Raw genomic sequence first — 24,988 nt, forward strand, 5'->3', positions numbered from 1 at the left:
ATCCAGTATTCTCAGAGGGTGGTGAAGACCTGTTAGATCCATCTTGACAGCTCTCTGGCTAGATTTAGTGTTTACCGGATGTCTGTATGACAGTTCTATGAAGTATTAATACATTTGACATTTTAATCATTTAGCTAAAGCTCTGAGAGTGACATTTCCCTACATAATTAAAGAAAATTTTGCATATGTTTATGTGCAAAAAGAATAAGGTAATTTTTGGTTTTGTCATGCGTTACATGTAATTAAACAGTACAATCTAAGACAGACACATTAAGCCTACTTAGATTTAAGATTAGATTTGATTAAACTTTATTGTCATAGAACAAGTACAAGAACAGTACATCTAACCGGAAGTAAAAATAGAAGAGGGCAGAAAATGTGCAAGTATTTAGTATATGTATATTAGAAGTGGAATGTATAGATAAGCAGTGAAGGCAAATGCAGTACAAGTGTTTACAAGTATTAGGTATAATGTATGTAAGTGGGATAAATAGTTGTGCGGGTACAAATGTTGATTCTAAACATGCAATCGAGGCAATTTGAAGGCATAGGGTAGCAGGTGCAACAGAAATACAGGGACAGCAGCAATGAGGTCCCTGAGGTAGACATGTACAACCACTGAAAACTTCCTTCAGACTTTGCAAGGCAGTGTCCGAGTCCAGTAGTACAGAGGGAGTAGTACAAGGAAGCATGTGCTGCCCCTGAGAGATAGTACAAAGCAATGGGCAGGTGGGAATGGATAGTGATGGGACAAAGAGTTCAGCAGGGTTACAGTGGATGGGAAGAAAGTGTTCCTGAGCCTGCTGGTGCGGGAACAAAGAGACCTGTACTGCCTGCCTGATGATAGGAGGGCAAACAGTTTGTGGCATGGATGTGAAGGGTCCCTGATGATGCCGTGCGCCCTGTACAGACAACGCTTGTGCTGGAGGTCTACGATGGCTGGGAGCTGGACCCCAGTGATGTAGAGCCTTCCAGTCGGCCACAGAGCATCCGCCAAACCACACTGGGACACAGTTTGTCAGAATGTTCTCAATTGTGCACCGGTAAATGTTCACAAGGACCTTGGAAGAGGGAGTACAGGAGAGGGCTCAGCACACAGCCTTGTGGAAAACCAGTGTTCAGCACATCCATGCCACAAACTGAGCTCGAGGTGGGGAAGTTGTCTAACCTGACAGACTGGGGTCTGTTGGTAAGGAAGTCCAATGTCCAGTTACAGAGAAAAGAGCTGATCCCCAGGTCATGCAGTTTGTTGACCAGCTTAGAGGGGATGACAGTGTTGAATGCTGAGCTAAAGTCTATGAACAGCATTCTCACGTAGGTGTTGGTTTTGTCCAGGTGGGCCAGGGCAGAGTGTAAAGCTGTGGAAATGTTGTCCTCTGTAGACCTGTTCGACCGTTAGGCAAACTGGTAGGGATCCAGTGTTGGGGGTGGGCCAGAACTAGTCTTTCAGAGCCCTTTATGATTGTGGGGTGAGTGCGACACAATCTGCTTGACCCCAACTTAGAAATAACAGTCCAGTAATGTCAGTAAATTGGTTCGTAATAATATAGAAACACTAACAATGCTCATACAGTAGCTTCAGGGTAACATTTCTGCAAAACTACCAAATAAACTTCTGGATCATTTATACATATTCATACATTGAAGTGGGTATATTCATTAATAAAAAGCAACCTGTAAATGTGATATGACTGGTATATAACATTGCATTTGAACCACTAGAGGGTGGTGTAAAACCACATATAAAATAGTCAATGACATCCTCAAAATGTACTAACCAATGTTTGCCAGTCTTACAGTATGAATGCAAATATAAGGACTACAAATGCCCAGACTTTAGAGTTAAAACATGTTTAATTGTCACTTTGAACCATGGATAGAAGAAAGCATAAATTATTGGATTAATAAAGGAATTCATAAGTGGCAGAAAGCACATGAAAATTGATGATGAATCACCAGTAGCAAAATAAATTAATTGAGTGAAATAAATTGGAATCCAACAAATGAGATAATTGAAAATCACAATACCTAGAGTTTTTGCTGCTTTTCTCTCTGACTTATTTGCCTCTAAAGTTTTAACACCAGACAGCGTTTTTGAAAATACCTTTTGGGCCTGAGATCTGGCCACCAGAAATATTTTCAAATAAAGTGTTAAAATAATAGAGCACGGGAGAGCAACTGTAATAATTAGGTCCATGATATTAACCCAGGTATGCCCTTCAACAAAAAAGCATTCTTCAAAACATCTACTGGGTACTTGTACATTTACAGAGATTTTTATAAGAACAGCATCATATATGATACAACAACACCAGGTCTTCAATATCCAACACTTAATTCTTGTTAAAGTAATTTTCAAGTGGTACATTAAGGGATCACACACAGCAACATAACGGTCAACAGATATCAAAACCAAATTACCAAGAGAGGATGAAGCACTTAACAAGGTGATGTACATGTGCAACGCACAGAAATATTCCCCTATAACCCAGCATGATTCCATTATTGCTACAGTCATTGCTGGTATCACAATGAGTCCCACCAGTAGATCTGATACAGCCAGAGAGAGGATGAGCAGGTTGGTTGGAGTGTGGAGCTGCTTGAATTGAGAGATAGAGATGATCACCAGTAGGTTCAAAAATACTGTAACAGCTGAAACCAATGAAAAGAAGATGTACAGTGTTATGTAAATAGATGTTGATAGTGAATATGTTTTGCAAGAAGAGTTTCTGTCTTGATAACAGTATTGAGCATTGTTGAAATCCTCCATTTGCAATGAAAGGTAGATTTTGATATCCTCATCCTGCTTGGTCCTGTGTGTGACCCTGTCAGGTCGGCATTCTGGCAAATCCTGGGTTCTGCCTCTCTTTTTATCACTGACACTACCCCCTTCAGACTATCTTTGCCATCCCCCACATACACACATGGACACAAACGCACATGGGAGTGCACAGTCGGAAAACAAATCATTTGTGAAAACATGATGTAATGTACACATGCTGTTGTTACATAATGTGGTCAGCATTGGGTGTTGCCCAGCTAGCCTTCCTTTAGCTTTACTGATAGACATGACAGGAAAGCTACTGAGAGTTAGAGATGATTCTGAACATTGTAATGGGGACAATATGCAACCCTATTTCCAAAAGAGTTGGGACGCTGGATAAAATGTAAATAACCACAGAATGCAATGATGTGCAAGTCATGGAAACCCATAAGCAATAGAAAATAGTACCAAGACAACATATCAAATGTTGATGCTGTCATTGTTTCGTGACAGCATCAACATTTGCCCATCTGGAATTTGATGCCAGCAACATGTTTCAGAAAACCTGGGACGGAGGCACCAGAAGACTAGAAATGTTCAATTCAAAATCTCAGTTTCAACATTTGATATGTTGTCTTGGTGATTCTTTCTATTGCATATGGTTTTAAATAACGTGCACGTCATTGCATTCTTTTGTTATTTACTTTTTATGGAACGTCCCTACTTTTTCGGAAATGGGGTTGTGGTAAAGGAGGTGTTTTGGTCACTCAAAACACCTGTGATAGGACATACAGGTATTTAGATTTGTTTGGAAAGGTTATTCGGGATTACCAGAGCCCATCGACAAGTCATACTATGCTGGTCTGTCAAGTCATGTGGAATTCCTATTGGAGGATACAGTAGCTGGAGTAGGTACACGGATGAGCCAAAACATTTTGACCACTCACAGGTGAAGCAAATAACATTGATCATCCCCGAACAAGGACACAGGGTAGACCGGGGGAAATTAGATGGTAAACGAACAATCAGTTATCGTGGTCAACGTGTTGCATGCAGGAGATATGGGCAGGAGTAAAGGGCCAAATTGTTATGGCCATATGACTGGGTCACAGCATCGCTGAAATGACAAGGCTTGTTGGGGTGCTCCTGGTCAGCAGTGGTGAGTACCTGCTAACAGTACTCCGAGGAGAGACATACCATAAACTGGCGACAGGGTGTTCAATGTGCGAGGGCAACAAAGGCTATCCTGTCTGGTTCGAACCAAAAGTTCTAATGTGGCACAAGTCAAAGAAACTGTAATGATGGTTATGGGAGGAATGTGTCACAACACACACTGCATTGCAGCCTGCTGCGTATGGGTCTCTGTAGCTGCAGACCGGTCAGAGTGCCCATGATGACCCCTGTCCACCGTCGAAGTGCCTGCAATTGACACATGAATATCAGAACTGGATCTTGGAGCAGTGGAAGACGGTCGTCTGGTCTGATGTGTCCTGTTCTCTTTTCCATCACACGGACTGATGTCTACATGTGTGCCGTTGGCCTGGGGAGGTGAAGGCACCAGGATGCACTGTGGGAATACAACAAGCCGGCGGAGAGAAACTGTGATGCTCTGGGCAATGTTCGGCTGTGAAACTTTGGGTCTGGGATGTCAGTTTGACACATGCCACCTTCTAAAACATTGTTGCAGACCAGTTACATTCATGGCAATGGTATTACCTGATGGCAGTGACCTAATTCTGTAGGATAATGTGCCCTGCCACACTGCACACATTGCTTGGAAATGGTTTGAGGAACATGATGAAGAGTTCAAGGTGTTGCCCTGGCCTCCAAATTCCCAAAATCCCAATCCATTTGAGAATCTGTTGGATGTGCTTGACCATGGTGACTTCACCTCACAACTTACAGGAGAAAGATGTGATGCTTATGTCTTTGTGCCAGATGCCACAACACACCTTTAGGGAAAGACACCTTCAGGGGTCATGTAGAGTCCATGCCTCAGCAGGTTGGTGCTGTTTTGGCAGCATGCAGAGGACCAACAGGAAATTAGGCAGGTGGTTATAATGTTTTGGCTCATCAGTGTGTATAAATGCACACTACAGGTCAAAAGTTTTAGAAAACCCCAATGTTCTAAACCTGCGAGAGGTAAAAAAAAAAAAATGTAGGTTACCAAAAACTTACGTACATATATATATATATTTTTTTTTTCAAGCAACAAGTAATGGGTTAATAACTTACAGCTGTACGGCAGCAATGGAAGTAAATTATGCCTGGACATTTTATGCTAACAATTCCTACAGGTGTCCCAACTTTTGTTGATTACTTACAAACCCTCTGGCTTTACAAAAGCAGTGTTGGAACAGACTGTGTTACTACACCCTCATAAGCAGTATTCAGACTGTGTTGTACTGCAGGAAGTAGTATATTGCTATGATAAAGACGAGAAAAAGGCAATTTACAAAATTAACTGTACGTCCAATGTGTTGGTTAGGTTATGGACTATTGGAGTATTGTAGTACTTCCTACATGCTTTCCAATTGGTTTTCTGCTGTGCTCTGATTGGCTTTCCGCCACAGAAAAAAATACAAATACAAAAATGTACAATGCTAAAGAAATTTCCCACCTGCCATGGCCAGCCCTGCCGTCCCACTTCGAGGAGCGGGGCAGGAAGCCCTTTTTTGAATGGTCAATGCCAACAAATTCTCCCATTAGAATGGACTACCATTACTAAGGTGGAGAGAATCCCATAATTACATGCAGATCCCTGTACATGTTGTAGGACATTTTGAGAAATTAACAAGGTTGGTACAGTTGGAGGTTAAACTATCGACATTTTCATCTTTTGAGAACAAATATACATTAAAATATACATGTGTGTGAATAGTCCCTTCAGGTTGTGGAAAAATACTAATTATTTAATAATTGAATCGACAATGGACCTTTATTAAGGACGTCTCTCCAAAATTGATGAAAAGACGAGAAGAAAACTGGTCAGGGAGGCTTCCAAGAGACCTACAGCCACATTAAAGGAACTGCAGGAATTTCTGGGAAGTACGGGGTAGGGTGACAAGACGGAAGCCTTTTCTTACAAAGAAAAACATCCAAGCCCGGCTGAAGTTTGCAAAAACAAACATTAAGTACCCCAAAAGCACACGGGAAAATGTGTTATGGTCTGATGAAACCAAGTTTGAACTTTTTGGCCATAATTCCAAAAGGTATGTTTGTCGCAAAAACAACACTGCACATAACCCAAAGAACACCATGCCCACAGTGAAGCTTTTGGGTCTGTTTTTCTTCAGCTGGAACCGGGGCCTTAGTCAGGGTGGAGGGAATTATGAACAGTTCGAAATACCAGGCAATTTTGGCACAAAACCTTCAGGCGTCCGTTAGAAAGCTGAAGATGAAGAGGAATTTCACCTTTCAGCATGACAACGACCCAAAGCACACATTCAAATCCACAAAAGCATGTCTTTACCAGAAGAAGATTAACGTTTTGGAATGGCCCAGCCAGAGCCCAGACCTGAATCGAATTGAACATCTGTGGGGTGATCTGAAGGGGGCTGTACACAGGAGGTGTCCTCGTAATCTGACAGATTTGGAGTGCTTTTGCAAAGATGAGTGTTGCATGTGACACATTGGTCGAGATGTGGTGTCTATTTACTTTAGCATTGTCAAACCAATTGTTGAAACTCAATGGTTCTCAAAATTAGTTCCCTACATAATTAGTTGACATCCATACCAACATCAGGTACAGTTGTGCTCAAATGTTTGCATACCCTTGGAGAATTGATAATGTATGTACCATTTGTAAAGAAAACATGAGTGAGCAGGCAAAACACATCTTTTATTTCTTATGGGGTTCACATTCAACTATAGGTCATAACAGAATGGCACAAAGTCAGGTAGTACAGGTCTCTTCTTTCAAACCAGTAGGTTTAATTATTAAAACAGATACATTTTATGAACTAGTTTATACACAGTATTTTTTTCATTTACAAAAGCAAATTATTAATTTAGATATTTTTTTTGTCTGGTTAAGGCCCTTGTCACTGTGTTGGTATGTTGTCCTTTGTTCTTTTCAACAGACATCATAGCCTACATAATGTGCTATTAAACTGAATAAATATCAAGTTTTCAAGTCCAGTTTTCTATTTTACACGAATTACCAATTTGAAGGTGCAGCCTGTGTCAAACGATTCGTTTAACTGCTCATTTAATGCAATGGTGTTTGCATGTTTGTGCCGTTGCCATAGCTGGTTAGGCAAAACCTCTCAACCCTTGAGGTATATTTTCTCCCATATTAAGTAGCCTATGTTATTAGGCACCAACACTGAAGTCGAAACTTTTAAATAATATGCTGTTGGGTATGTGGGACAATATCTTGGTGCCACTCTCCAGCTTGAAGCAGACATATTTGCTTGTAGTTGCAGTGTTAACTCAAACTAACATTGAAAAACCAGTAAGAGACATTCGCTCTTCTTGGCCGCTTACGTCGTCTGGCAAAAAATACAAAGGAAAAAAAAAATCCATCAGAGAGTTAGCAGGATCACTAAGAGTAGCCAAATCAACAGTTGGGTACATTCAGAGAAAAAAGAATGCATTGGTGAGCTCTGCAACAAAAAAAGGCCTGGATGTCCACAGAAGACAACAGTGGTGGATGATCATAGGATCCTTTCCATGGAAAAGAAACAACATCCAGCCAAGTGAAGGACATTCTACAGGAGTCCTTATCCAATAGAAGACTTCATGAGAGCAAATACAGAGGGTTCACCACAAGGTGCAAACCATTCATAAGCCTCAAGAATAGAAAGGCCAGATTAGTCCATCCATCCATCTTCTACCGCTTATCCGGGGCCGGGTCGCGGGGGCAGCAGTCTAAGCAGGGATGCCCAGACTTCCCTCTCCCCAGACACTTCCTCTAGCTCTTCCGGGGGGACACCGAGGCGTTCCCAGGCCAGCCGGGAGACATAGTCCCTCCAGCGTGTCCTAGGTCTTCCCCGGGGTCTCCTCCCGGTGGGATGGGACCGGAACACCTTCCCAGGAAGGCGTTCCGGAGGCATCCGAAAAAGATGCCCAAGCCACCTCAGCTGACCCCTCTCGATGTGGAGGAGCAACGGCTCTACTCTGAGCTCCTCCCGGGTGACCGAGCTTCTCACCCTATCTCTAAGGGATCGCCCAGCCACCCTGCGGAGAAAACTCATTTCGGCCGCCTGTATCCGGGATCTTGTCCTTTCGGTCATGACCCAAAGCTCATGACCATAGGTGAGAGTAGGAACGTAGATTGACTGGTAAATCGAGAGCTTCGCCTTGCGGCTCAGCTCTTTCTTCACCACGACAGACCGATACATCGACTGCATTACTGCAGAAGCTGCACCGATCCGTCTGTCAATCTCCCGTTCCATCCTTCCCTCACTCGTGAACAAGACCCCTAGATACTTAAACTCCTCCACTTGAGGCAGGCACTCTCCACCAACCTGAAGTGGGCAAGCCACCCTTTTCCGACTGAGGACCATGGCCTCGGATTTGGAGGTACTGATTTTCATCCCCACCGCTTCACACTCGGCTGCAAACCGTCCCAGTGCATGCTGAAGGTCCTGGTTAGAAGGGGCCAACACGACAACATCATCTGCAAAGAGCAGAGACGAAATCGTGTGGTCCCCAAACCTGACACCCTCCGGCCCCTGGCTGCGCCTAGAAATTCTGTCCATAAAAATTACAAACAGAACCGGTGAGAACCGGTGGACTCCGGCAGGCCAGATTAGACTTTGACAAAAATATCTAAAAAAGCCAGCCCAGTTCTGGAAGAGCATTCTTTGGACAGATGAAACTAAGATCAACCTGTACCAGAATGATGGGAAGAAAAAAGTATGGAGAATGGCTCATGATCCGAGGCATACCACATTATCTGTAAAACACGGTGGAGGCTGTGTGATGGCATGGGCATGCATGGCTTCCAATGGCACTGGGTCACTAGTGTTTATTGATGATGTGACAGATGCAGCTGATGAATTCTGAAGTGTATAGGGATATATTGTCAACTAAGATTCAGCCAAATTCAGCGAAGTTGATTGGACGGGGCTTCATTTTAGAGATGGACAATGACCCAAAACATACAGCGAAAGCAACCCAGGAGTTTTTTGAAGGCAAAGAAGTGGAATATTCTGCAATGGCTGAGTCACCTGATCTCAACCCGATCCAGCATGCATTTCACTTTCTGAAGACAAAACTTAAGGCAGAAAGACCCAGGAACAAACAACAACTGAAGACAGCTGCAGTAAAGGCATGGCAAAGCATCACAAAGGAGGGAACCCAGCATTTGGTGATGTCCATGTGTTCCAGATTTCAAACAGTCATTGCCTACATTTTATTTATGATTGTGTTAATTTGTCCAACTGCATTTGAGGCCCTGAAATAAGGGAACAGTATATGAAAATGGTGGCAATTCCTAAACATTTCATATGATAATTTTGTTCCACCCTTTTAATAATTGCATCTCGGTTGTTTAATTTCAAATCCATTGTGGTGGCATACTGAGCCAAAATTATGAAAATTGTGTCAGTGTCCAAATATTTCCAGCTGTAACTGTAAAATCTCAGACTACAAATAGATTTCTTGATATTCTTCCAGGTTCGTTCATCAATAACAGGGTAAATAAATCTGCAAACTCTCTAATCGCCCTGCAACGGGTGGTGAAAACCGCCCCGCACACCACTGGTGCCCAGCTTCTTGCCATCCCAGACCTCCTGCGCAGGGCACACAGGATCATCAGCGACCTTTCACATCCAGGCCACACATTTTTTTCTTTCCTACCATCAGGCAGGCAGTACAGGTCTCTTCAGACCCGCACCAGCAGGCTCAGGAACAGTTTCAACTCTGTACCCATCACTAACCATAACGCCCCCCCTGCCTCTCAGGGATCTTGTTGCACTACTCCCTTGTACTACTCTGACACTGCCTTGCAAGCCTGATAATGGACGTTTTCAATTTTTAAAGGTATGTCTACCTCTGCACTCCAAGCAGTGGGAGGCAGAGTCCCCCTTGCTCCCACAAAAGGAGCACTCCCTAGGCTGCACCGTCTCCCTATGTACGGCGCCTCCCATCTCCATGGGTTCAGGTCTGACGACGGGCTGTGCCGGAGGGGGAATCCCTGGGGAAGGCTCAGTTGTATGGTCCTCGTCTGCGACGGTGGAGACGACAGTAAGGGCACCTTGCTGGTGGTGCCTGCTCGGCCGGCATCCTCGCCTCCAACGGCCGCATTGCCTGGACCATATTGGTCAAGGCCTCCCCCAGGGATGTGATCATGTCCCTGTGCTGTTGTTGCAGGTCGCTCCCTGCTGACTCAATCGGTGGGTGAGGTATTCTGTCACTTAGTGGTGTGTATAGAGGAAATGAGTCAAGCGCAGGGAGGCGATAAATGTTTCTTGTATTATAATATTTGAATGGCACGCAATAAACAGACGCACAAGCGCTAAACAAGCGTGCAAGGCTCTCCAGTACAGACACAGACATGGAACAATACCTCACAAAGACACCCAGAAACACAGGAACTAACATAGACAACCTAATGAGGGAATGGACAACAGGTGCGTACAATAACAAGACATGACAGTGCCGTGGAAGGAGGAGCGGCGTGACTAGAAGGCCTGCGATGACGCACGCCGAACACCACGCCGGGGGGGAGGGCATGCGTTATCCACGCGAGTCCTCATTACAGTATCGAAGAGAAATTTTCACCTCAATCAGGTTGGAGCTGAAATGAGCTGATCGAGCAGATGTGAGTGATTTTCAGTATTGTAGTATACTGTCTATCCAGGCTAGTCTAGCACTGAGTGCTCTAGTATTGTCTGTGTACCAGGGAGCAAGTTTCTTGTCGCGTATTTCTTTTGTTTTTAGTGGTGCAACCGTATCTAAAGTATTTTGCAGTATTGTGATTAAATCCTCGATTTGATCGTTTGTGGATTTACACTCACCTAAAGGATTATTAGGAACACCATACTAATACTGTGTTTGACCCCCTTTCGCCTTCAGAACTGCCTTAATTCTACGTGGCATTGATTCAACAAGGTGCTGAAAGCATTCTTTAGAAATGTTGGCCCATGTTGATAGGATAGCATCTTGCAGTTGATGGAGATTTGTGGGATGCACATCCAGGGCTCGAAGCTCCACCACATCCCAAAGATGCTCTATTGGGCTGAGATCTGGTGACTGTGGGGCCATTTCAGTACAGTGAACTCATTGTCATGTTCAAGAAACCAATTTGAAATGATTCAAGCTTTGTGACATGGTGCATTATCCTGCTGGAAGTAGCCATCAGAGGATGGGTACATGGTGGTCATAAAGGGATGGACATGGTCAGAAAAAATGCTCAGGTAGGCTGTGGCATTTAAACCATGCCCAATTGGCACTAAGGGGCCTAAAGTGTGCCAAGAAAACATGTGCTGTGGGGGCAGGCGGAATGGAAGGACGCGGCCGTGCCACCCGTGCTCACGTGTGGGGTAGTCCAGGTGCCCCAGCCCTGCCCGGTGCCAGCTCCTAGGCGTCGGGCAACAACACCGGGGGGGCCTATGAGGGCTTTCCCTGATGTTGGGAGATGTGAGGACTGGTGGGGCTATCGGGACCCGCCGTACCGGTTCTCGCAGCCAGCGCCCCCCGCTGCCCGGGAGCCGCAGCCAGCGCCGCCAGCGCCCCACGCTGCCCGGGAGCTGCAGCCAGCGCCCCACGCTGCCCGGGAACCGCAGCCAGCGCCCCCCGCTGCCCGGGAGCCGCAGCCAGCGCTCCTCGCTGCCTGGGAGCCGCAGCCAGCGCCGCCAGCGCCCCCCGCTGCCCAGGAGCCGCAGCCAGCGTCGCCAGCGCCCCCCGCTGCCTGGGAGCCGCAGCCAGCGTCGCCAGCGCCCCCTGCTGCCTGGGAGCCGCAGCCAGCGCCCCCTGCTGCCTGGGAGCCGCAGCCAGCGCCCCCTGCTGCTTGGGAACCGCAGCCAGCGCCCCCCGCTGCCTGGGAGCCGCCGCCAGCGCCCCCTGCTGCCTGGGAGCCGCAGCCAGCGCCCCCTGCTGCCTGGGAGCAGCAGCCAGCACCCCCTGCTGCCTGGGAGCCGCAGCCAGCGCCCCCTGCTGCCTGGGAGCCGCAGCCAGCGCCGCTAGCACCCCCTGCTGCTTGGGAACCGCAGCCAGCGCCCCCCGCTGCCTGGGAGCCGCCGCCAGCGCTGCAGCCAGCGCCGCCAGCGCCCCCCGCTGCCTGGGAGCCGCAGCCAGCGCCCCCTGCTGCCTGGGAGCCGCAGCCAGCGCCGCCAGCGCCCCCTGCTGCCTGGGAGCCGCAGCCAGCGCCACCAGCACCCCCTGCTGCTTGGGAGCCGCAGCCAGCGCCCCCCGCTGCCTGCTCCTCCCGCTGCCCAGTGGCCTCAGCTGCCAGCTCCACCCGCTGCCCAGTGGCCTCAGCCGCCAGCGGTTGACTGGCCGCCCGAGGCCGCGGATGACTGGCCGCCGCCGCCCGAGGCCGCGGTTGACTGGCCGCCGCCGCCCGAGCGTGCGGTTGACTGGCCGCCTTGTCCCGCAGCGCCTTCCCCTGCCCAGGAGCCCCCGCATCGTCCCACGGCGCCCTCGCCTGTCCCGGCCTCAGCGGCGCCCTCGCCTGTCCCGGCCTCAGCGGCGCCCTCGCCTGTCCCGGTCTCAGCGGCGCCCTCGCCTGTCCCGGCTCCCCCGTCTCCTGCTCCCCCGCCGGCCGTCAACCCTCCGCCGGCTCCTGTTCCTCCGCCGGCTGCCGACCTGCCGCCGGCTGCCGACCTGCCGCCGGCTCCTATTCCCCCGCCGGCTCCCCCGTCTCCTATTCCTCTGCCGGCTCCTGTTCCTCCACCGGCTCCCCTGTCTCCTATTCCTCCGCCGGCTCCCCCGGCTCCTACTCCTCCGCCGGCTCTCCCGCCGGCTCCGGACCCTCCGCCGGCTCCCCCGGCTCCTGCTCCTCCACCGGCTCCTATTCCCCCGCCGGCTCCCCCGTCTCCTATTCCTCCGCCGGCTCCCCCGGCTCCTACTCCTCCGCCGGCTCTTCCGCCGGCTCCGGACCCTCCGCCGGCTCCCCCGGCTCCTGCTCCTCCACCGGCTCCTATTCCCCCGCCGGCTCCCCCGTCTCCTATTCCTCTGCCGGCTCCTATTCCTCCGCCGGCTCCCCCGGCTCCTACTCCTCCGCCGGCTCCCCCGGCTCCTACTCCTCCGCCGGCTCTTCCGCCGGCTCCGGACCCTCCGCCGGCTCTTCCGCTGGCTCCGGACCCACCGCCGGCCCTTCCGCCGGCTCCGGACCCTCCGCCGGCTCCCCCGGCTCCTTCTCCTCCACCGGCTCCTGCTCCTCCGCCGGCTCCTACTCCTCCACCGGCTCTTCCGCCGGCTCCTGACCCTCCACCGGTTTCCCCGTCTCCTACTCCTCCGCCGGCTCTTCCGCAGGCTCCTGACCCTCCGCCGGCTCCGCCGGCTCCCCCGGCTCCTACTCCTCCGCCGGCTATTCCGCCGGCTCCGGACCCTCCGCCGGCTCCCCCGGCTCCTGCTCCTCCACCGGCTCCTATTCCCCCGCCGGCTCCCCCATCTCCTGCTCCTCCGCCGGCTCCTACTCCTCCGCCGGCTCTTCCCCCGGCTCCGGACCCTCCGCCGCCTCCCCCGGCTCCTGCTCCTCCGCTGGCTCCTATTCCCCCCGCCGGCTCCCCCGTCTCCTGCTCCTCCGCCGGCTCTTCCGCCGGCTCCTGACCCTCCGCCGGTTTCCCCGTCTCCTGTTCCTCCACCGGCTCCCCCGGCTCCTGCTCCTCCGCCGGCTGTCGACCCTCTGCCGGCTCCCCCGGCTCCTGCTCCTCCGCCGGCTGTCGACCCGCTGCCGGCTCTCCTGCCGGCTCCTGTCCCTCCGCCGGCTCTCCCGTCTCTTGAACCTCTGCCTCCCCGGCCTGTCCCTGTGGCTCCGCCTCCCCGGCCTGTGCCGGCGGCTCCGGGCGCTGAGCCTCCGCCGGTCCGGGTGTGGTCGTCCCGGTCTTGCGGTCGGGAGCCCGCGCCTTTGGGGGGGGGTACTGTCACGTCCCGGCTGTGCCCCTAGCCATCTCTGCGCTGGGCTCGGGGCATAGCCGGGACAGGACAGGAGGTGGCATTTAGCCACCTCTACTCCTTTTTTTGGTTTCCCCAATTGGAGGCAGGTGTTAGTTATTGCCTCCAATTGGGGACCCTATTTAAGTTTAGTTTGTTAGGCCCCAAGGCGTGGTTCATTTTGGTTTTGTGTATCCTGTGTAAGGAAGACCCACGTCACTGGTTGCTGCCTTTTTGTTTGTTGGAGTCCTTCTTTCTTTTGTTTGATTAAAAATGGATTACCTTCCCTACCTCTACTCTGCGCCTGTGTCCTTTCCATCCCACGACCGTGACAGAATCTATTTTTAGTCAGAGAATTTATAGTACGGCTTTTGAAACTCATTGTTTGCGGAGCAATTGGATTTCTAGTTTTAACAGTAAATGTAATAAGACAGTGATCAGATAAACCAGGATTCTTTGGGGAAATTATTAGATCTACAATATCTATTTCTCATGACAGGACAAAATCTAAGGTGTGATTGTGGCAGTGTGTTGGACCTGAGACATTTTGCATAAAACCCACTGAGTCAATTATGGCTTCAAAGGCTTTTTGAAGAGGATCATTGGACTTTTCCATATGAATATTGATATCGCCAAAAATTTGAATACGATCTGCCATGACTAGGTTAGACAAGAATTCTGGAAACTCATTGAGGAATATTGTGTATGGCTGGGGGGCCTGTAAATAGTAGCTACAGTGGGGACACCTGCCAATTGATACACTGCCAATTTTGCAGGTTTTCCTACTTACAAAGCATGTAGACGTCTGTACATTTTTTCATAGGTACATTTCAACTGTGAGAGACGGAATCTAAAACAAAAATCCAGAAAATCACATCGTATGATTTAAAAATAATTAATTGCCATTTTATTGCATGACATAAGTATTTGATCACCTACCAACCAGTAAGAATTCCGGCTCTTAGTTTTTCTTTAAGAAGCCCTCCTGTTCTCCACTCATTACCTGTATTAACTGCACCTGTTTGAACTCATTACCTGTATAAAAGACACCTGTCCACACACTCAATCAAACAGACTCCAACCTCTCCACAATGGCCAAGACCAGAGAGCTGTGTAAGGACATCAGGGATAAAATTGTAGACCTGCACAAGGCTTGGATAGGCTACAGGACAATAGGCAAGCAGCTTGGTGAGAAGGCAACAACTGTTGGCGCAATTATTAGAAAATGGATGTTCAAGATGACGGTCAATCTCCCTCGGTCTGGGGCTCCATGCAAGATCTCACCTCGTGGGGCATCAATGATCATGAGGAAGGTGATGGATCAGCCCAGAACTACACGGCAGGACCTGGTCAATGACCTGAAGAGAGCTAAAACCATTAGTAACACACTACGCCGTCATGGATTAAAATCCTGCAGCGCACACAAGGTTTTTTTGTCTAAACTGCACTCGCTGTGTTGGGAGGAAGAAGAAGGATGAGTACAAGCCCAAGAACACCATCCCAACCGTGAAGCATGGAGGTGGAAACATCATTCTTTGGGGATGCTTTTTTGCAAATGGGACAGGACGACTGCACCGTATTGAGGGGAGGATGGATGGGGCCATGTATCGCGAGTAAGAGCATTGAAGATGGGTCGTGGGTCTTCCAGCATGACAACGACCCGAAACACACAGCCATATGAGAGTACCTATTGTAGTTTACTAACATATTAATTAAATTTGATGAGTAAATTGTATATACCCTATAACTATAAATAACAAAACATAGTTACAATATATTTAAACTTTACCACACATTAAATTAATTTATATTATTTGCAAGATCACATGTAGGTAAGGTAGGTAGGTAGATTTTTAAAAATGTTTTGTGTATAACACAAAAACCCTGAGCTGCTAAACATTCCATTTGATTTGTTGGCTTCATTTGAAAAAGTCAAGGAGTTGAGACTGGAAACCTACTGTAATGGCATCTGAGAATTAAGAAATAGTTTAGATTTTTAATCTATAATAGAAATACCAGAATTGAGCAACTGACCACAATGTCTAAAAAGAGTCACTAGAGTGTGATGCTGGACTGATTTATGACATCGTGAAGATGTGCATTTAGAATATGTATAGGTTTAGCGTTGAAGAACACTGGTCTTTGCTATAACTTATTATTTTATAGTCCTAGTTACAATTCTCTCATGAAATAAAATTTTTCCACGCGTTTTATTTATTTGTGTTTTCTTTGACACTTTAGTTGTGTCCCAGAAATAACTTTCCCGCCCTGTTAAGTTGAGTAATTCTTATTTAATTATACAGCCCCAGGCCAAACCACATTTGGGGAGTACACTCATGTTTGGTATTATCAACAAAAGGATTCTTTATTTCTTCCAGACTCACTCAGTCTTATCCTAAATACATTTTCTTTTATTAATAATTTCAGGAGAGACAAAACACACTTTTAGTTTTTTCATTTAATATTTTCATTCAACTAAAGAATGTACTCACATATACAGACTGTTCCCAAATGTGTCTGTGGAGACACTAAGAAGGGGTACTGCTGTCAGCATGACAATACTTTTAATAATAAAGTATATAAACTAGTTGAAATCTTTCTGTTTCACTATTAACTAACTCAAAAATTACTACTCCTTCTGTTTGTCAGCTAGGCTGAAGGACATTCTAGATGGTTACAGCAATTCTGTCAACAACAAATGTATGTTTTCACAAATGATTTGTTTATCCTACAGTTTGTTCAGATTTGTGATCTCTTGAGTAACTCTTTGAGATTGCGTGTGTGTGTAAATGTTTGTGTGCATAGAGTCCCTGAGCAGGGGAGTGACTGTCAGTCAGGGATAAAAAGAGAGGAAGAGCTCAGAGTTTGTCAGAAGGCTGACCTGACAGGGTCACACACAGGACCATGCAGGAGGAGGACATCAGCGTTCTTTGCAAATGGAGAAATATGAAGATGCTCAATACTGTAATCAAGACAGAAACTCGTCTTGCAGAATGGAATCACTATCAACATCTCTTTATATAACACTGTACATCTTCTTCTCATTGCTTTCAGCTGTTACAGTATTTTTGAATCTACTGGTGATCATCTCTATCTCTCACTTCAAGCAGCTCCACACTCCAACCGACCTGCTCATCCTCTCTCTGGCTGTGTCAGATCTCCTGGTGGGACTCATTGTGATACCAGCAATGACTGTAGCAATACTGGAACCATGCTGGGTTCTTGGGGAATATTTCTGTGCATTGCTTCTCTACATCACATTTTTATCTGAATCTTCATCTCTTGGCAACTTGGTCTTGATATCTATTGACCGTTATGTTGCTGTGTGTGATCCCTTAATGTACCACCTGAAAATAACATTTTCAAGGACTGTCTGTTGTATATTAATTAATTGGTGGTGTTCTGTCATTTATGATGCTTTTCTTATAAAGATATATGTAAATGTACAGGTAGCAAGTAAATGTTTTGAAGAGTGTTATATACTTGACACAGTTTTCTGGGCTAACATGATGGACCTTGTAATTTCAATGATTGTTCCATGTTCTATTATTATAACACTTTATTTGAAAATATTTGTAGTAGCCAGATCACAGGCCAGACAGATTTCTTCAAAAGGGGCTGTCACTGTATCTGGTGTTAAAACTGTACAGGCAAATAAGTCTGACAGAAAAGCAGCAAAGACTTTAGGTATTGTTATTTTCAACTATCTACTTTTTTGGAATCCATTTATTTATATATTATTTATTTTTTCAAGTTCAAATGTGGCATCCTTCATCGCCAGCATCCTGCCACTTTTGAGTTCCTTCATTAATCCAATCATTTATGTTTTCTTTTATCCATGGTTCAAGGTGACAGCTAAACATATTTTCTGTCTCACGTTGAGGGTTTTATAGTGTTTTTTATTTAATCTGATACATCAGTAGCGTTGTTTTTGAAGTGTGACATACTTCGTGATGGTTCATTTAATCTAACAAGGGAGTCAGGAAGATTATTTTTTTTTTAGAAACAACATAAAATAAAACAAGACAAGAACTATGTAACAAAAAGAAATGGAATGACTGACAAAATGCAGGAGGGAATACGAAACGTAAGCGGGGACAGTGATTAGGAAGCTAGGTGAAGCAATAGCAAGGAGCAAATGAGGGAGAGAGGGCACTGGATCTCACCGGCAGGCCTGGCCTGCCAGGACATGACATAACACGTTGAAACCTTTTTTAAAAAGGCAGTTTATTCCCAATAACAATGTTTGTTGTACCTCCATGTTATTTAATATATAAGTTTGAATGGAACTGCGGGAAAACATGAACATTTATACTTGAGTTTAATAAAACTCAGTTTTCTTGGTTGTATTTACCAGTCTGTGGTAGTTCAATTATATATAATGATACATTGGATTTAATAAACATTCCATATGAGGACATTTTAAATCTGTTTATATGTTGTTTAACACCACCATCTAGTGGATCATTTGTAAAAACTGTGTCTGGATATATACAGGTGCTGGTCATGTAAATAGAATATCATCAAAAAGTGAAACTTGTATAATGTATACATTCATTCCACACAGACTGATATATTTCAAGTGTTTATTTCTTTTAATTGTGATGATTACAACTGACAACTAATGAAAATCCCAAATTCAGTATCTCTGAAAATTTGAATATTACTTAAGCTCTATACAAAAAAAATATTTTTGGAAATGTTGGCCAACTGAAAAGTATGAACATGAAAAGTATGAGCATGTTCAGCACTCAATACTTTGTTGGGGCTCCTTTTGCCTGATCAGTACGGCGTGGCATGGAGTCGATCAGTCTCCACTGCTCAGGTGTTATGAGAGCCCAGGTTGCTCTGATAGTGGCCTTCAGCTCTTCTGCATTGTTGGGTCTGGCATATCGCATCTTCCTCTTCACAATACCCCATAGATTTTCTATAGGGTTAAGGTCAGGCGAGTTTGCTGGCCAATTAAGAACAGGGATACCATGGTCCTTAAACCAGGTACTGGTAGCTTTGGCACTGTGTGCAGGTGCAAAGTCCTGTTGGAAAATGAAATCTGCATCTCCATAAAGTTGGTCAGCAGCAGGAAGCATGAAGTGCTCTAAAACTTCCTGGTAGACGGCTGCGTTGACCTTGGACCTCATAAAACAGTGGACCAACACCAGCAGCTGACATGGCACCCCAAACCATCACTGACTGTGGAAACTTTACACTGGACTTCAAGCAACGTGGATTCTGTGCCTCTCCTCTCATCCTTCAGACTCTGGGACCTTGATTTCCAAAGGAAATGCAAAATGTACTTTCATCAGAGAACATAACTTTGGACCATTCAGCAGCAGTCCAGTCCTTTTTGTCTTTAGCCCCGACAAGACGCTTCTCACGCTGTGTCTTGTTCAAGAGTGGCTTGACACTAGGAATGTGGCAGCTGAAACCCATGTCTTGCATACGTCTGTGCGTGGTGGTTCTTGAAGCACTCCAGTTGCAGTCCACTCTTTGTTAATCTCCCCCATTTTTGAATGGGTTTTGTTTCACAATCCTCTCCAGGGTGCGGTTATCCCAATTGCTTGTACACTTTTTTGTACCACATCTTTTCCTTCCCTTCGCCTCTCTATTAATGTGCTTGGACACAGAGCTCTGTGAACATCCAGCCTCTTTAGCTATGACCTTTTGTGTCTTGCCCTCCTGTCAATGGTTGTCTTTTGGGTAGCTGTCAAGTCCACAGTCTTCCCCATGATTGTGTTGCCTACAGAACTAGACTGAGAGACCATTTAAAGGCCTTTGCAGGTGTTTTGGGTTAATTAGCTGATTAGTGTGTGGCACCAGGTGTCTTCAAAATTGAACCTTTTCACAATATTCTAATTTTCTGAGATACTGAATTTGGGGTTTTCATTAGTTGTCAGTTATAATCATCAAAATTAAAATAAATAAGCACTTGAAATATATCAGTCTGTGTGGAATGCATGTATACATTATACAAGTTTCACTTTTTGAATGGAATTACTGAAATAAATAAACTTTTTGATGATATACGAGTGAGCAGTAAAAACACATGTATTTAATTTCTTATGGGATTCACAATCAACTGTAGGTCATAACAGAATGGCACAATCATAAAACAAAACATGGCAAAAAAGTATTCCTGTTCAAAATACTAATATTAATACTGTGTATTGCCCCCTTTATCATCAATGACAGCGTACAGTCTTTCGTAATAGCTGTCTATGAGGATCCAAATTCTTGCAAGTGGTATAGCTGCCCATTAATCTTGGCAAAATGCCTCCAGGTCATGCAAAGTCTTTGGTTGTCTTGCATGAACCGCACGTTTGATATCTCCCCAGAGTAGCTCGATGATGTTAAGGTCAGTGACCATAAAGCTCTATTTTGGTCTCGTTACTCCAAATTACAGTGTGCCAGAAGATGTGAGGCGTGTCAAGGTGTTGTCAGGCATATTGTAATAAGGGTTTTTTGTGGCACTGGCGCAGTAAAGGTTTTCTTTCTGGCACCTCAACCATGCAGGTCAAGTATCATCGTATTGTTCTCCTTGAAACAACCACACCATCTTTTTCCAGGGCAGCCTGTATTTCTCCTGAGGTTACTCTTGGGTTTTTCTTTGTATCCCGAACAATTCTTCTGGTAGTTTTGGCTGAAATTTTGGTCTACCTGACTGTGGCTTGGTATCAAGAGATTCCCGAAATTTACACTTCTTAATAAGTGATTGAACAGTACTGACTGGCATTTGTAAGGTTTTGGTTATCTTTTTATATCCTTTTCCATCTTTACAAAGGTCCATTACCTTGTTACTCAGGTCTTTTGACAGTTATTTTCTGCTCCCCATGACTCAGTATTTAGCCTGCTCAGTGCATCCATGTGAGAGCTAAGAAACACTAACCATTCATGCAGAGACACTAATTGCAATTTAAAAAGCCATAGGTGTGTAATTTTCATCTTGTGTGTGTCACCTTTTGTGTGTGTAACAAGGCCAAACATTCAAGGTTAACTTGTGATCAGGGCCATCTGGGTGATTTCTGTTATCATTATGATTTTAAAGGGAGCCAAACAACTATGTGATAATAAATGGCTTCATATGATCACTATCCTTGAATAAAATACAGTTTTTTGCATGATCAGTCGTATTGTAAAAATCAATGCCAAAATGTCTATTTCTGTATAGCTTACACTAATAAATACACTAAACAGAGCTATTTGTGTAGGCCAATGTAGTAATTCATATAGAATAGAACTGCAAGGGCAACCTTTTTGCCCAGTTAAAAATGAATCCACAATTGCCTCAAAACCAGTTGATATTAAAATACCTAGTGCAACATGCACAATGGGAGATGAGGGCACTCAGTTTCCATTGCACAGGAATGTATGGCATACTGGATCCAAACATCACCGACAATGAAAATGGCCTTACAAATTAGGAGTATAGAAATTATTAGATGATAACACCATTCTAGTGACGTAACTTACATTATTATTTTTTTTCATACTTCTTTTGATTAAAGATGTTAGTTTGCATCCATCAGTTACCTTTTTCTCTGGCCAGCTGTCCCAGGTAAATAAACAATGTCCTAGACCTAACTAGAAACTGTATTTTTAGGGAAGATTATTGTTTACATGCACCAGCTAGTTCGTTTTTTGTTATTTTTTTGTTGGTCAGCAGTCCTAAATGATAGCATAAGTACCTCTGACATTTTCACTGAAGTCCCTTATGAGGACTTTGCGAGCAGTTTGAACGTTTTGGAAACTTGCTGAAAATAATTTTTCCAAAAGCCGACAACAGCCATCTAACTGAAGCCCTCACACAAACCCAGTTATTCTCCTAGCTTCCCATCCTGGGCTGACATGTCTAAGAGTGTCAAAGAGTGGGTCACGTTGGAGAGGATGGATTGGACCTCCCTGGTGCAAACTTTCAGCCATAGATGACAAACTATCTGCAAGTATATGTCATAATAATAATAATACATTACATTTATGTAGCGCTTTTCAAAGACCCAAATACATGACAAACAAAAACAGAGACAAACGGTAGCTAACAAAATAAAAACAAAAAGAGGGTCAAACAACATAGAGCTGGGGCTAGGGATAGGCTTGTTTGAACAGAGGAGACTTGAGGTGGTGGATGAAGATGGCAACAGATTTGGAGTCACAGATGAATTCTCCAAAGTCTTGGAGAAGCCCTTGAAAAAGCCCTGTCTCCAAAGCTCCGCAGCTTGGACCAAGGGATGATCAGGAGTCCAGCAGTGGCACAGCGGAGTGACCTGGAGGAATGGTATTGGGGGATAAGGTCTGAGAGATGGTGGAGGCCTTTATACGTGAGAAGAATTTTGAAGTCAATGCGTTTAGGGGGCTAAAGGGGGCAATCCGTCAGTGCGACGCCAGCAGCTACTCTCCGTGGTGAAAACCAAACGTATTCACAATGATAAATGCTAATGTTAAGGTGGTCCTTATTTGTGAAGTCTGATTTCACAATGGGGCACCCTGTATTTTTGTTCCTACTTATGATTCAGAAATTCAGAAAATAAATGAAGATAATGTGGCAACATTTAGGGTTTGCTACCACATGAGTGAAATTAAGCCTATTGACCTAGGGGACTTACGCAGTAACACATTAAAATGAAACAAAGATTTTTTGTGTTGACCAAGACCTGTGTGTGATAATGTGTAAGATATGATAAATAGCTTAAACCACAAGAACATTTTGTTGAAATTGTGCATTCAAAACCACAATATTTCTGTACTTTCTGTCATTTTGATAGACATTATGTCCGGTAGCAATCTCTAAAACTCACTGAATCTCCACAAAAATGTTTTATATTATTTTTATACCAAAATTCATCAAATGCAATTTTAGTTCAGTATCTAAGTAGTATTTTTACATGCCTCTAAGTACCACCCTACTCTCTCAACCTTGCCGAAAAGTTTCCAAAATCCTCTCCCAAGACTGGTGTTGCCTGGACAGTTGATCTGTAACCATGTTACAATAAATGAAACGATCGGTTACCCACAGCGGCCAATCAAATGTGCATCGCTTAATCGTGGAGTCCGAGGGTCAATAGTGGAAGTAGCGGAGTGTACCCATGTGTTGACATTCATCACCGTTATCCTGCTGTCTGTCGTCACAAGTACATGCATGTTTCCGATAAGGAATGTCTAATGACAGACAAATTCACGGGCTGGGCGCTCTCCTCACTGAGTCACAACTGCGCAGTGGTCTCGACCCCCTGAGTGGGGCGACTGTTGTGATCATCATTCGAGATGTGATGTACATACACATGGTTCCGTAATTGAAGACCTAAGTACATAATGCAAAGAGATAGGGTCAGACAACTGCATGCATGCATGCATATGTTGCAGAATTATGTTTTTAGGTTAGATAATGTAAAGGCATTTGACTAATTACTTGAATTTTGAAACATCAAAAATGACTGAACCAATAAAGGCATTTTATTTCTTTATATTCATTTACACTTATTTCTACATGAGTATTTTATCACAGCTGTGTTCCTGTTGTGTTATTTTGTGGGAAAGCACTTTGCTTTTTTATCGGGTGTTTAAAAAGGATAACATATTTTGTTGCATTATTAGTTGGTTTAGTCCAGCTGGCAGAAACCAATCAGTTGTCCAGAGGTCACTATAAAAACATTGTCAAGTTATACATTTTTAAATTGTAATATATTGTAAATTGTCATGTTATATATATATTTTTTTCTTTTTGATTTAATGCTGTGTGTATTGATGTGTCCGTGCTTGGCATGAAGGCAAGACACATCTCCAGAGGTTGTCAAGGGCGAACGTAGTTGAATACGTTTTACAGGGAACAAATGGCACAAATGGCAGGAACAGGCAACAGTGACAACAACCACAAACAACAACCAACAAGAAACACTGGGGCAGGAGGAACTTCTATTGGGACAGAACGAGTGAGCAAACAGGGCACAGGTGGAAACAATAAGGACAAGGACAGGCTGCGTTTAAGAACAAAAGGCAAAAACCAAACAGAACAGCCTATGTTAAATAATCAAAAGCTAAACCAAACAGAACAGGCTATGTTAAATAATCAAAAGCTAAACCAAACAGAACAGGCTATGTTAAATAATCAAAAGCTAAACCAAACAGAACAGGCTATGTTAAATAATCAAAAGCTAAACCAAACAGAACAGAACCTCAGAACACCATAATATTTTTGTGCTTCTGAAGGGAGGATGCCTGAGGCAGAGGGGCATGTGCTTGCACAGTTATGTGTGTGTTTTCTAAACTCTGCAGAAATCAAAATGAAGCCTAGTCACATCAGACAAGCCTAGTCGTCGGAGGCCCATCCTTTTTCATTACTAAGCATGATGACAAACCCATCACAGTACACATATGCCTAAACTTGGAACTTCGTATGCATTGAACAAAGCATTTGGACTTTTTAACGGCTCACCATAAGTGGGTAAAGCTAAGGGCTCCAGGAAGGGGGCGGAGCCCGTAGGGATGGCCCCTACCATTTGTTCCCATTAAAACAGGGTAGCCTATTACTACGGGTTCAATTTGGTTCAGACTGGTCTCACTTGTGGTAACTTCTTCAAGAGCATATTCAGTTTTGAGATAATCAAACATTAAATGAAAGCTAAAGATATTTTCCTCTCAATAGCATCAACATTAAAAAGACATTTTTAAACCATCTGAAGTGAGGGTAGAGACCCAAAATCACCCCCCATTGTTGATGATAGAACTATCTTAATATCAATAGAACCACAGACGCTGTCAAAATATGCATAAAAGTGGTGATTTAGGGTTTGGCTGACCATCACTATTTGGAATAAAGATTAATCAAAGTTTGTGAATTCCCTAAAATGTAGGAGGTTAATGAAAACACCATCTTTGTGTTTGTCATGAGTTAGTTTGGCTGTTGCCTGTAAAAAGGCTAAATGTGGGTGCTGTAGATATGCTAATACAATCACCCTGGTGGTTGCAGCAGGTACACCAATGCAATAAGGGCTGGAGTTTTTCTCTTCTACAATTTAGTTGAGCGGATCATCCCCTGGTTGGAAAACTGATTATTTTGTCAGGCATGTGCCAAGAAACTACTTGATATTAGCTCATGCCTGATAGCCAATTTCACAGACCTTTGTGAAGGCACTGAGGTATTCAAAATTGGGAGCTGTTTAGCTATGAAGGAAACATTTGTTAATAGGT

At 45.0% G+C, this 24,988-nt stretch overlaps 2 protein-coding genes across 2 annotated transcripts; one reads left to right on the forward strand and one right to left on the reverse strand.

Annotated features, from left to right (window-relative positions):
• Positions 1–1,819: 1,819 nt before the first annotated feature.
• On the reverse strand, positions 1,820–2,770 carry LOC114829722 (trace amine-associated receptor 13c-like). The gene has a single exon (XM_029115540.2). It carries the CDS (start codon positions 2,768–2,770, stop codon positions 1,820–1,822), a length of 951 nt encoding a protein of 316 aa, XP_028971373.2.
• A 14,033-nt stretch (positions 2,771–16,803) lies between these two features.
• LOC109614762 (trace amine-associated receptor 5-like) lies at positions 16,804–17,703 on the forward strand. The gene has a single exon (XM_020040856.1). The coding sequence runs from the start codon at positions 16,804–16,806 to the stop codon at positions 17,701–17,703; it is 900 nt and encodes a 299-aa protein (XP_019896415.1).
• Positions 17,704–24,988: the final 7,285 nt, after the last annotated feature.

Source organism: Esox lucius, chromosome 20, assembly GCF_011004845.1.
Source record: "Esox lucius isolate fEsoLuc1 chromosome 20, fEsoLuc1.pri, whole genome shotgun sequence".
Lineage (NCBI taxonomy): Eukaryota > Metazoa > Chordata > Actinopteri > Esociformes > Esocidae > Esox > Esox lucius.

Excerpts from the sequence above, each read along its gene's own strand:
- LOC109614762 (XM_020040856.1), top strand. The coding sequence starts at position 16,804 with ATGGAATCACTATCAACATCTCTTTATATAACACTGTACATCTTCTTC.
- LOC114829722 (XM_029115540.2), bottom strand. The coding sequence starts at position 2,770 with ATGGAGGATTTCAACAATGCTCAATACTGTTATCAAGACAGAAACTCT.